General features: G+C 39.4%; 1 protein-coding gene across 2 annotated transcripts in view; it reads right to left on the bottom strand.

Annotated features, from left to right (window-relative positions):
* Focad (focadhesin) overlaps nt 1–12,912 on the bottom strand; it is a 305,147-nt gene that overhangs the window by 22,208 nt on the left and 270,027 nt on the right. For both annotated transcript variants that reach the window (XM_031377824.1, XM_031377825.1), the window contains 2 exons: nt 12,521–12,623; nt 10,617–10,697 (listed from right to left, as the gene is read on the bottom strand). In XM_031377824.1, coding sequence (XP_031233684.1) covers nt 10,617–10,697; nt 12,521–12,623 — 184 coding nt within the window. The remainder of the gene's footprint in view (nt 1–10,616; nt 10,698–12,520; nt 12,624–12,912) is intronic.

The raw sequence follows: 12,912 nt of genomic DNA, 5'->3' as shown, positions 1-12,912 counted from the left end.
GAGTTACATCACAAGACAGAAAGAAGAAGCTGAGGGGAGAGGAGAAGCAGGGAACCAGGAGGGGAAAACCAACCTTGTGACCAGTAACAAGGGTAAAGGCAGAGCTACATCACAACACAGAAAGAAGCTGAGGGGAAAGGAGAGGCTGAGGGGAAAGGAGAAGCAGGGAACCAGGAGGGAAAAACCAATCTTGAGACAGGTAGCAAGGGTGAAAGGAGAGCTACATCACTACACAGAAAGGAGAAACTGGGGGGACGGTAAGGGGTGGGTGGAGAAGAAGCAGGGAACGAGGAGGGAAAAACTGACATTGTTAAAGGGTTTAGCAAGAGTGGAGATAGAGATACATCACATTGTAGAAAGGAGAAGCTTGGGAGAAGGGAGAATTGAGAGTGGGTGGAGAGAAAAGCAGAGGGGTAGGAGAAAAAAGAATACAAACCACAGATATAGAGGGGAAGAAAGAAGCCGTGGTAGGGGTCAAAAAGGAGAACTAAGCTCAGAGAGCAGCATAGTTCTGGAGTCTGAAAAGTCTAAGAGGGTGGTGCCATCATCTGATGAAGACCATTATGCTGCATTATAACAGGATGGAGGGAGGGCATCACATAACCAGACAGCAAGCTTGCTAAGGCAGCTCAGCTGTATAACAAAGTCACTATTTCAGTATCTCAGTAATGACTGTCCACAATAGTTAAAAATAAGTATTCAAATAAAACTGCAGATGTATAGCAAGTTCCATACTCTTCCAACTACATGTGTATCATGGGGACAGGAAGATGGCTCAGTAATAAAGGTACTTGTTGCTAAGCTTGATGACTTGAGCTCAGATTCCTGCAACCCACATAAAAGCAAGATGGAATAGTATGTATCTATAATCCCAGCAGACCTACTACAAAATAGGAGGTGGATTCAGGAGCATTTCCCTGGAAGCTCATAGGCCAGCTAGCCTGGGGTGCACAAAGTGCAGTATACCAGAGAGACTGTGACCCCTACGGTTATTCTCTGACTTCTACACAGGTGGCATGGAATATGGCACAAACACAGACACCGTACACACACATAGACAAATATAAGTAGATAGATAGACAGACAGACAGACAGACAGAGTGTGCACCATGTTTCTATTCTTGAGATAACTGCTTATGAAAATAAACTTCTGTGTTTACCTTTGGCTGAATCGGTATAAGCTCATCTATGCTCAGTTTCAAATACTAATTCTAATTTTATAATACAAATCCCTACCTACCTCCAATTCAGAATTTAACCCTATTTTCTGACCCTCATTCCCAACAGCACAGCCAACAAAGCAGCAATGTGTCCTAAGCCTAGCTACCCACTAAACTACTTCCTGACTGTTGGCTGCTTCCTTCCAGATAAAACTAGTAGTATGCCTTGCAAGGTTTCACTTTTAATGCCCCTTTTCTAGCTAAAACTGTTAAAGGTCAATGCTTCCTTCATTCATATACCTGTGCTATAACATCACAGTGATGCTGTGCATCTAGTAACTGACACTTTATTTCTATACCACCTAGAGATATAGTACTGGGACTCTAGCAAGTCTTATGAGGGGTGTAACGATTGCTGTTTCTAGAAGACTTTCTGGCAAAGAAAATACAGACATTTTATAAACTTCTGCACCCAAGAGTTTACTGTGTATTAGATACTAAAGACTTTTCCAGCAACAAACACAGAATTGAACAAGACAAAAATAGAGATTATGCTCATGGAACTTATTTTCTAATGAGAGAATCACCCCCCCCCCCAAAAAAAAGTGAAACCAGGTGTGATAACTGGCTGAGACAGGTTATCTAAAAACTGGTTAGCTTTGCACATAGTCCATACTGGTAACACATTTGTGGTGAGAATCCTTGACAATTCTGGAGATAGATTGAAGTCTGATTTCATGAAATAAAAAGTAATTTGCTTTTCAAGCCATTACTGTATTTTTAATTATGTGTATTTATGTGTAGGCTTGTGCATATACATGAATGCAAGTGACCTTGAAGACCAGAGTTATTGGATCCTCTTGAAGCTTGAGTTACAGGTAATGGAGCCACCTGATGTGAGTGCTGTGAATTAAACCAGAGTCTTCCCAAGAGTACCCAGAGCTCTTAAAACTGAGCAATCTCTTTAGCCTCTAATTTGCTTTGTAGAGGTCCTTTTGGTACACACTGATGGTAATGTCTGGGTAAATAGGCATACATTGCAAATCTGTACTGGAAGTCTTTAATTCATAAGCAGATGTCTACTTTGGGGTCTCAGTATTTTATGTCAAATTCTTTTGAAATCACATAGCTTGTATTCCAAGTCCTCCAGTAGAATGCATTATGGAAAATTTGTAGTTTCCAAAAGACTTAAGGAGCCTGGAGAAAAGATTCAACTTTTTCTGTCATACAAGGACCCTATGTGAAATATGAGCACTGTTTATGCTTTATTGCTGAGATAATGAGCTGAACTCTGGTGAGATGAACTTCACCATTGACTACATATTGTTCCAACACTGACTGCACTGTATGTGCATGTTGCTTCAATTCACCATTGATTACACTGTATGTGCATGTTGCCCTGGCATCAAACACACTGTATGTGTATGTAACTCTGCCACTGACTGCATTGTATGTAAATGTTGCTCCGGCACAGACCACACTGTATGTGTATGTTGTCCTGGCACTGACGGCCCTGTATGTGCATGTTACTGCAGTCTTCACTAAGATATGCCAGCTAGTGTCAGAAACAGCCTGTAAAATGGAGTACACAGATGAAATCCATGCCTCTGATACAGTGCAGTAAGTCTTTTGTAGGCAGGGCATCAGCACTGAGAAGCATGATGAGAATCACATAAAAATTTCCTCAGTGTTTGGAAGGAACCCATTCTGAAGGCAATGGAATGATGGAAACTACAGTAACAGTGAGGAATGAGAAAATAGTTGGCAGTTACACATATCTGGGGAGGAGGGTAAGAAAAGGAAGCCCAAAGCATATCTGGAGCGTAGGATCCTGCTTCCTACCACAGAGCTCTTCTATATGGAACAGAAGAATACAAATGATGGGGATCACCAGGTCCTTTATTTCAGTGTTTTGTCCTTCAAATAAGTGCCTATGGTAAGATGACCACTGGAATTACATGAACAATGAACTTGAAACTCAGAGTGCCTATGGGTACTTGTCAAAAAGATCCAGCTGTTTTAAAACCAGAATGCAAAGCAGATTCACATCCCTCATCCAACTGACAGCCCCAGTTATGAATGGCATAACCAAGCACATTGCATTAAATAGGACCAATTATCTCATGTATGTGGGCTACACAGAGGACTGTGCAACCGCGTAATTACTACTGGAAAAGCCTGGCCACAAACGGGCTAACATATGGGGTGTATAATCTCCATCAGATATATGATACAAACATTTACTTTCTCCATCTTCACTGTTGCAGGAGACAAATTAACTCAGCTTAGAATAATCCTGTCTTTGTTATAAATATATCCAACTGATAAAGATCAAATATTTAAATTATATTACATGCTGGGTAGTCTGTTCTAAGGCATTCTTCCTGCACATTGAAGAAAGTATAGTCTAATGAAAAAGGCAGAGTTGAAAAAAAGTATAAATAATCATGTAAATAATGGCACACATGTAAAACACACAAAGATACAGAAAACTATGATATGGGAAATCAGTCTAATCAGAGAACATCATTAAAGATTCAATCTTCACTCAGCAGAATAGAAGATATATAGATCAATGTAGAAAGGATGACGTCCATAGAGAATTTAGGCAGACAACATTATAGGATGGCTTGTTTGTATAAAGTACCAAATACTTTTCCTTTGACCAGAAACTATAGTCTATACGGTTGTCGAAAAGAATTGATTCTGAAACACCAGATACTAAAAGCTGGCAGAGTTCTCTACCAGCAGAACCCTCAACAACATTCAGAGATACCAAAACCAAAACCACCCTAAGCCCTTGGAACAGGAAGGCCACCAAGCAGAGTGGCAGCCAGCAAAAGTCACAACCTGATGAGAAAGGCAACCTGGTAGGGTTTGGTCCAGAGGAGATGGGAGATTGATTTCATATAGGTGGATTGATCAAATGAGCACACAGGCTGAGAATAATGAACAAGGTTTGCTACAGTCCAGAACAGAGTTGTACATATGTAGAGTGAGGCAGGGAAGTATAACGGTGTTGAAGAACTGCAAATATGCGTATGAATTAGTAACACAGACAACGTAGACACAGGTAAAGATAAAGACACACTTTGATGTAAAAATAGGTAAGATATAAAAGCGAGAGAAAGAGTAGTTCCTATTTGACATTCCTGGAAACAGTGACAATTATCCCAGGAGAAAGGTTCTGCCCCAGACATTGTTTTCTAAATACCATTCTCTAAAAAACAAAACAAAAAAAAAATTGGGCTCCCTGGACCTACACCCCAGCCTTATAGCAATAACTTAGATGAAGTACATTAATAAACACCAAAACCAGTGATTGAAAACAGAAGGAACAGTAGGATATATGTACGTGTATACACGTGTGTGTGTACACACACACACACACACACACACACATACAAAGCCTCATAGTGTCTTTATACAAGTATTTATCCTGATGATAAAGGAAAATGAGTAATCTCTTTAGGGGGGCCTAGATGCTATCATCTTACCTAAGCCTTATGTTTAACCCCACAGAGGAGGAGGAAGAATACTGCATCTCACCTGATGGGTGCAGTGGGTGCAGTGAAAACAGAAATCCTTTCTGTGATTCTCCTGCCAAAGGTGGCTGGCCTGACTCTAACATGGCAAACAGCAGGCAAACCCAAACTGAAGAATGCTCTATGAAATAACTGTCTCTAGTTGTAAAACATGACGAGGTACAGAGAGACAGGACTGAGGAAGTGCCTCGGGTTAGAGAAGGCTGGAGAGAAATGACAATCAGCACACACTACACATTTCTCCTTTCCTATGAGAGGCCTCAATGGATTTTAGTGAATCAGGAATTGTGGTTTCTGAGTGAAAAGAATATTTAAGTTTTTTCTTATAGTTAAATAAAAAGAGACAGTTTGTAACTTTCTTCTATTTTACTTTTTGTAGAATAAAATGTAAACAAGTACAAACATTAAATAAAAAATTCTGGACAAAAGAGATGGTTCACATAAACCTAATGACCTTCATTTGATCCCAGGATCCAAACACATGTGCCTGCGCTCACACATATACACATGTACATATACAATAATAAAGTTACATTGAAAAGTATTCCAAATTTTAATTTTAAAAAATAGTGAGTGCATGCAAAAATGTTCATTCCTTCTGACATTGAAATAAAAATTAAATTATGATACACTGAAATCACATTCAGTGTATCATATTATATCTGAATTTTTATTTTTTATTATCATTGGTTTTTATGTATGTTGCTCTGTTTTATAATAGGATATTACAACTAAAGGGTTTCTAGTTACTATTATATAGCCTAATAACCATTCAAAAACCGTACAATGAAGAGTCAATCATTTTCTCAGTTTTACACAAAGAACTAACCCTAATAAGCCTAGGGGTTTGCCTGACTTTATACATGTTACAAGCAGCAAAACTGGGACAGACACCTGAGCAGTCACACTCCTGTATTTTAAACTTCATGATATACTGATTTCCTTCAGGGTACATAATCCTTTTACAGCATTGAAAGGTCATGCCAGGGTCTGGGGAGATAGCTTATTAAGGGGCTTGTTCTTCAGAGGACCTGAGTTTCATTCCTAACACACGCACACTGAGCAGAAATCCACCTGGATAGAGATATTCAATAAACAGATACTTTAAAATGACCTATAGTGGAATGACTAATTTTGATATATCAACAAGATGAAGTATTATTATACTTATTTATTGTGCATATTAAAAAAGCACAAAAAGCACAAAAAAAAAGCACAAAAGAATAAGGAAAATTTTGAGAGTCATTTTCCTTCTACCATGTGAGTTCTGGTCATTACACATAGGCTGTCATCCTTTGTGTCAAACTGCCCCACACACTAAGCCACTTTGCCTGCCCCTTGATAAGATGTGCTACGATTATATATGAGTGATAATTATGGTGACAAATATGAAATTGAGAAATATTACTTAAAAATACAAAGCCATATGATTCTAGTTACTTTCTGTTTCTGTGAAAGACACCATGAGCAAAGGCAATTTGGTTCATATCAGTTTTTAGGTACTAGTCTATCAACCGCGATACCCAAAGCAGGAATTAAGGCAGGAGCTTGAAGCAAAGACCATGGAGGAATGCTATTTATTGGTTTCTTATTTAGTGGCTCACATTCATCGAGCTATCTTATACAGCCAAGGCCTGTACCTAGGGATGGTACTGCCCACAGTGGGTTGGGACTTTGTACTTCAATTATAATAAAGAAAATGTCACAAAGACACGCACACAGGTCAATCTGATAGAGGCAATTCTTCATTTTAGGGTCCTTTTTTTTCCAGGTGTGTCAAATTGGTAAGCAAGTTTAGCCATCACTCACATATAAATATTTTAAAAAGTAAAAATTTGTACATGAGTAAAAGTAGTAAGTTGACAAATATTTTTAAATGATACTATCTAAAGAGAATTATAGATTAATGGGTGGGTTTTTCCTTTAAGAATAGTTTAATAATGATTAAAAGAAGAAATCAGGAGTTGAGGATGTAGCTCAGTTGGCAGAGTACTTGCATACCATGCTCTGTGTGGCCTGGGCTGGAGTCCTAGCATCCCATAAGTCAGGCATGGTGACACATGCCTAATATCCCAGGTCTTAAGGTCAGAAGTTCAAGGTCATCCTTGGCTACATAGTTAGTTCAAGGCTTATCTTTAGGTACATATGATGTTGTCTAAATTAATTGATTGACTAGTAAATTAAATAAATAACAAACCTAAGGAGAGTTTTGAGATCTTGACAAATATCAAGAAAGTGCTGCACTGCTGTGCTTTTCCTACATCCTCCATGCCTCCTGTCAGAGAAGATAAATGACAACTGTGTTCAGGGGTTAGCCTACTCTCACTTTATAGCCTTGGCCAGTATGGAAGCTGCTATATATCCCAAGATGGCCTCCAAACCCCACCTGGCTTGGCCTCTCAAGCACTGGGATTACAGGTGTGAGCCATTCTGCTTGGCAGCTATCTTCTTCCTTATGCCATTTTAAAGTCAGTGCTATACACAAGTATGCATTTGGAGTAATGTTTCAGAGTTGTATGGGTAAAATATTAAATAATTCAAAATATTAAAAATGGCACATGGGTTTGGTAACCAATTCCATAATTTCATAAAAACAAACAACCTTTTAATATTATTTAGAGTATAGTTCAGTAATTTAGGAATTCCGCTAGACACTGTCTAAACCAAGTAAATCTCACTCTCATCCAAAATGACTAAAATTCCAAAAATGATTAAGAATATGAATTCAGATAATTTATGTATAAGCCTAAAGCTTATCTTCATAGATCACTGACCAATGTGACATCAGAGCAAATGTCATTCATTGTACTATAGAGATTCATATACCTTGCTCAGGTAATACTTCATACTATTAACTTCAAAGCCTAATATAAAGAGTATGAGCTTAGAAAGCTTTGGTCACACTCTCCAATGACAACGGAAACATTCCTTTTATGTAGAAATACATGCATCAGAAAGAATTATTACTTTTATTAAGTGTTTTAAATGTTCTCTTAAAGAAGTGGATAAAATGCCAGTGAAGTCTGGAATGGTATGGAATTGGGAAAACATAAAAGATCAAAAATCTGAAGGATGAGTAGAAAAAAGGGAAGCTGTAAGCCTCAAGATTAGAGGTGAGTGTGCGCTGGCCCACACCTGCATGAGAAGGATCAGAGGTTTAGGGCTAGCCTTAGCACATACTGAGTTTATTACCAGTCTACTCAGTTCCAGACCAGCCTCTGCTATATAGTGGCCTTGAGTTTAAAAAAAGAAGAAAGAAAGAAAGAAAGAAAGAAAGAAAGAAAGAAAGAAAGAAAGAAAGAAAGAAAGAGAGAGAGAGAAAGAAATGAAGAAAGGAAGAGAGAAAGAAAGGAAGAAAGGAAGAGAGAAAGAAAGTAAGGAAGAAGGAAAGGAAGGGAGAGAGAAAGCAAGCAAGCTAGCTAAGACTAGAGGAATTCAGTTCTGAACAAAGGCTTTAAGGCTGGCACCATCAAGAAATTTCCACAGTAACTGAGAATGATGCCTACAAAAGTTAAGGAATCATGCACCAGATAGAAGGGCCATATCAGAGGAGATAGATAGTGTCACCTGTTAGGCAAAGACACAATCACTCTCAAAACCAGGAACTGAATTCCTTAAAAACCAGAGGTGTTCTGCTGACTTGGTAAGGCCATGAGTGCAGGCTCCCATGAAGGAATGGCCACTCTAATGTCATGCATCTATTAAGGTGTGGATACAAAGCACGTAAGCCCTAAGCCTCAGAAAGCAGTCTGACGAATTCTTCTCTGGTGTCATGGGCCGTGTGGGAAACCTCTGTCACTCTCATTCTGTCATACATGTGAATCAAATGTAACCCTTCGCTTTTTTCTTGTGAGTTATTAAATTTAAAAATAGCCCATAGAGGCGATGAAGCTGTGCCACTCCTGAACTGGTCTATCCTCTGCCTGAACCAAGCACAGTTTTTATTCTCAAAAACTGTCTCTTCCTCAAAAGAGTTCACTGACGTTGTCATCCTTCGCATCAGCAGCCCCACTGGGCTCTGCTGAGTGACATCCAGACATTTAAACTCAAAAGCTCCTTCAGAAGGGAGTTATTAAAATTCAAATGAGCTGGGCATATTGAAGAAGAAAGTGCTCCTTTGCATGCACACCTCTGCTCTTGGCCATCCCATTTAGTCCCACAGAGCACGGGCTGGTTTTGTTTTTGTAAATGGGCTTTGGAGGCTGAGGTCAGCCTCCCACGGCCCCCACTCCTCTGGGGTCATCATTAGTAATGTGTGGGCTGAATAGATTTTCCTCTGAATCTAGTCAGCAAACCTGACAGGAAGGCCGCTCTCTCCCACAACCTGAAAATGCCAAAAATCTGACTGGCAAGATGGCAGTTTGAAACACTTCAGCAGGCTGCTGTAGAGCAGTTACTAGCAAGGCTGCACACCATAGCATCTGCAGCATGTCAGTACCAACTGAGCTTCCAGCCTCGGAGCAGGACTCCCTGTTGAGCCAGGACTGCAAAAATCACAGGCAAGCATGCCACAGTGAACCAAAAACCCCCGAAAGATTCAGGGAAAATTTATTTCTGCCAAGAAACATGGATCTGGATCTGGGAGGGCAAAATGATATTTTATTTGCTAGAAAAGGAGAAAAAAAAACTTTTCTGAAGGCTTTTATTTGACCTCGGTTTTTACTTTGCTTCTCATGTTAATTTCTCACATTATAATCATTTTTAAATTTTATAAGCTAACAATGAACAACTTAATAAAACTACAGCAAAAATATATGGTGCTAACATTATTCTGGCTGTGGAAAGTTTAGATGATCATTTAGTAAGAATTCAACTACTTCACAATGAAGATATCTCTATTATATGTACTTTAAGATCATATAATTCACAGCAATACAATCATTAAATTAATTTACCAAATTATGTGTTTATAGAGAACAATTATAACAATGATATAATCATATGTCAACTTTTATATAGAAAAAATTTAAAGCAAACAGTGCTAACTCACAACCCTAAAATAAGAGTATGCATGGTAAACTCCAGAAACTAAAGGAGGTAAGATACAAAAACAGTTCCTGGTCGGAAGCCCTGGGGATTGCTGCTTCCAGAGGGACATCAAGCAACAATATTTTCTCTTCCAATGGAAAGATTTTATTTTTCCATGAACTTTATCAAATCACTCCTTCCAGATTCCTTGCAGTTTTTCATTTTAATTTACTTCAAAGCATTTAAAACATTTTTTTTAATTGTAATGGTCTTGCTATCATAGAGCCACTGGTTTGCCCAGCCAGGAAAGGATAAAAGACATGAGCATCACTGAGAAGCAATTCCATTAGTGAAGCTGGCACTTGAGCTAGGACACACAACCGTTCTAACAGCCTCCTAACTCTGAAACGTGTATGTCATTAAAGAGCATTATCTGCTTCCTGTCTAACAAAGGCACTGAGCTTCCATCTTCTAACATGGATGGCCACAACCCAGGAGCACAGCAGGATAAACATGTGCCAAGAAAAAAATCACAGGCTAGAAACAGGAGTTAGAGCCCGTGACTCTCTAGCAACACAGATTGATAAGACAAGGCCAGGGACAGGGTGACTTCCCAGCCAGGCCTAGGATACAAAGGACACCTGGGTGTGCCTTCTCTACTTATACCAATGACTTACACTGTTAGTGAGACTGACAGAAAAAGCAGTGTGTGCATGATGCACTCTATGAATGACAGAGCCACCCACGATAAGACTACATAGTTTGCATATTTACCTAACAACTCCTTAACTAGCTTCCTAGTCATCTAGGATGATGATTTGGCAGAAGACAACATGTGCCCCTTCAGATTTTATTTGTCTGGTTTTACAGAGGTGTGCTTAAGGCACACAGTTTACATAACATGAAGAAAGAATGATAAAATCCAAGAAATGTGCTCACTTGCCTTTTTTTCCTCCTGTGACGAAGAAGCCAATGGCTGCTCTAATAAAACTGCCTTCAGGCAGATAGCTGTAGTCAGTAGGAACTGTGGAGGCAGAAAATGATCAAATTAACTAGTGAACTTGGTAAGGCTAATGAAGGAGTGGTAATGATCTCATGCTGCTGTATCAACCTGGTGACAAGGCAGGGATGTTTATACCATTAATCTCTGCACAATACTCTCACTGCAATGAATTCTATGAGATTAAGGTAATCACCTAGGCTATACAGGAAAATTTAAAATGGTGACAAACCTAGAAGAGACTGGAAAAAAAATCATAAAGGATGGTTACTCCAGTGAAGTGGTTAAAAAAAAAATCCCTTGCATACTGTCACACCAGTGAGCTCCAATTCAGTGACCTCCGCAGGGTAGGCAAGGAGCCTGTTGTGCATCTAAGCAGAGGCGCTGTCCTAGAGGCTTCCTTACGGGATGCTGTATTAACTGTACAAACCAAAGGCATTCAAGACCCAGTGTTAATTAACAGCACAATCTCTTACCTAAGCTAGAGACCTTCGAGTGACCACCATGTACAAAGAACCAGATGTAGCTGCTGACCTGAACCAGTGAGTCAGTGACATTTTTGCTAGCTGAATCCTGAGAGTCCCCTACACCCTTTTCCTTCCAGTCCCCCATAATTGTTTCATGAGACAGCTTTACTGCAATGAATGGCTCAACTGGAAAATTCCACCAGGAGCAAGAAGCTGTGCTTTTCCAGATACACATTTATTTTGTTTGGAAGGACCTGGGAGTAAGATGACTCACCACTAAGTGATCTGAGTGATCTGAGTACATGGACCAAGTGCTCTCTAATACAACCTGACCTTCAAAGCTAACATTAGCAAGGGTTTCTTGTATCATTTTGCTGCTTTTAGATTCCTTTTCCTATGATAATATGACAACTTCCAGCTATACAAAGTTCATTACATAGGGCAGGCTGTGGACCAGAATCCTCTGCCCAAAGCTGCAGAGTGACTGTGATAAGGACAACAAAATTACAGTAGCCTACGTTCATGGTCACACTACCAGTAGACGAGCTGTCAAGTGTATGTGAAGCTAAATTTAGTGAGGGATCACTGTTTTCTAAACCTCTGCAAACCAGATACAAGATGGCCACTGGGTCAAAATGCCACTTACCAAGACCCAGGGACAGATATATTATGGTGGTCCATTCCCCAAGAAAATCTCCAAGTAAAAACATATATTAAGCACAAGGGAATTGTAATGCTTTTATTGCTTTTATCAAAAGATACAAATAGAGAGGGCTTTGTTATTTGAAGAGCTAGGATTCAAAGCCCTAAGGAGGTACACATCTTTGAATGTGCTTAGCTCTTTTCCTGTATAAAGCCCCTGGGCAGAAAAATCCCAGTCATAAGTAAAGAAGCAGGTTTTTTATGAGAAAGGGGCCTCACTATGTAGCTCTGTATAAAGAGATTTTTTTAAAAATGAAACCTAACACTATTACTTTTAGTAAAAATAAAATGTGTGTTCCAAGATTCAAGGACCTGATTCTTTGTTTATGAACTTGTCAGTATACAAACCCTACATAGAACTCACGTAATATTTCTGAGGTGCATAGTGTTTATTTGTAAAGCACAGGAATTTGACTGATGCCCACATTATCCTCAAGGAAGGCAGAGAGGAAGTGTGAACAATCCTGGGGTTTGGAGGTCAATAGATCTACACTCAAAGCACCACTTTCTGCCATGTGACCTGGGATAAGTCTGGAAGCCTCTCTTTACTTCATTTTGCTCAGAAACAAGATAAAGACCGTAACGCCCATCATGTGGACAGTCCCCCTAACAAAGTACTGAGCCCAGAATCAGCCATTCCTTCTTCTAGCTTGGCTAGATTAGGATTTTTCAGCTTACCAGAAGTTCTGCTTTGATTTGAAGACAAGGTAGAGAGATGAAGATGTCCTAGCAGCCATATTGCATTTGATTGAAGACCAATCACCCCTGAGAGACTGATAACCTGTTGTTGAAACAAAACAGTACAGTAATGGGGCAAGATCCAAGCTCTGTTTAATAAAAGGCCACTGCAAAGTCTCGGGGACTGAACAGGAGTTAGAGGCTGGGTTGATAGTGTGAAGCTCTAGAACAGGATGCTCATGTGCAGCTCTAATACCTGACCTAAATCTTAGAGCTAACTGATGAGCATTTGTTGAATGAATCAATTAATCTATCAACCAAACAACCAATCATGGCAGAAAGTACTGGATTTTACTGACCAAGACTGGTATTAAAAAAACTGGTAAAAGAAA

The sequence above is a fragment of the Mastomys coucha genome, unplaced genomic scaffold, assembly GCF_008632895.1.
Source record: "Mastomys coucha isolate ucsf_1 unplaced genomic scaffold, UCSF_Mcou_1 pScaffold18, whole genome shotgun sequence".
Taxonomy (NCBI): domain Eukaryota; kingdom Metazoa; phylum Chordata; class Mammalia; order Rodentia; family Muridae; genus Mastomys; species Mastomys coucha.
The sequence above is the reverse complement of the archived record's forward strand: the minus strand, read 5'-3'. Positions and strand labels throughout refer to the sequence as shown.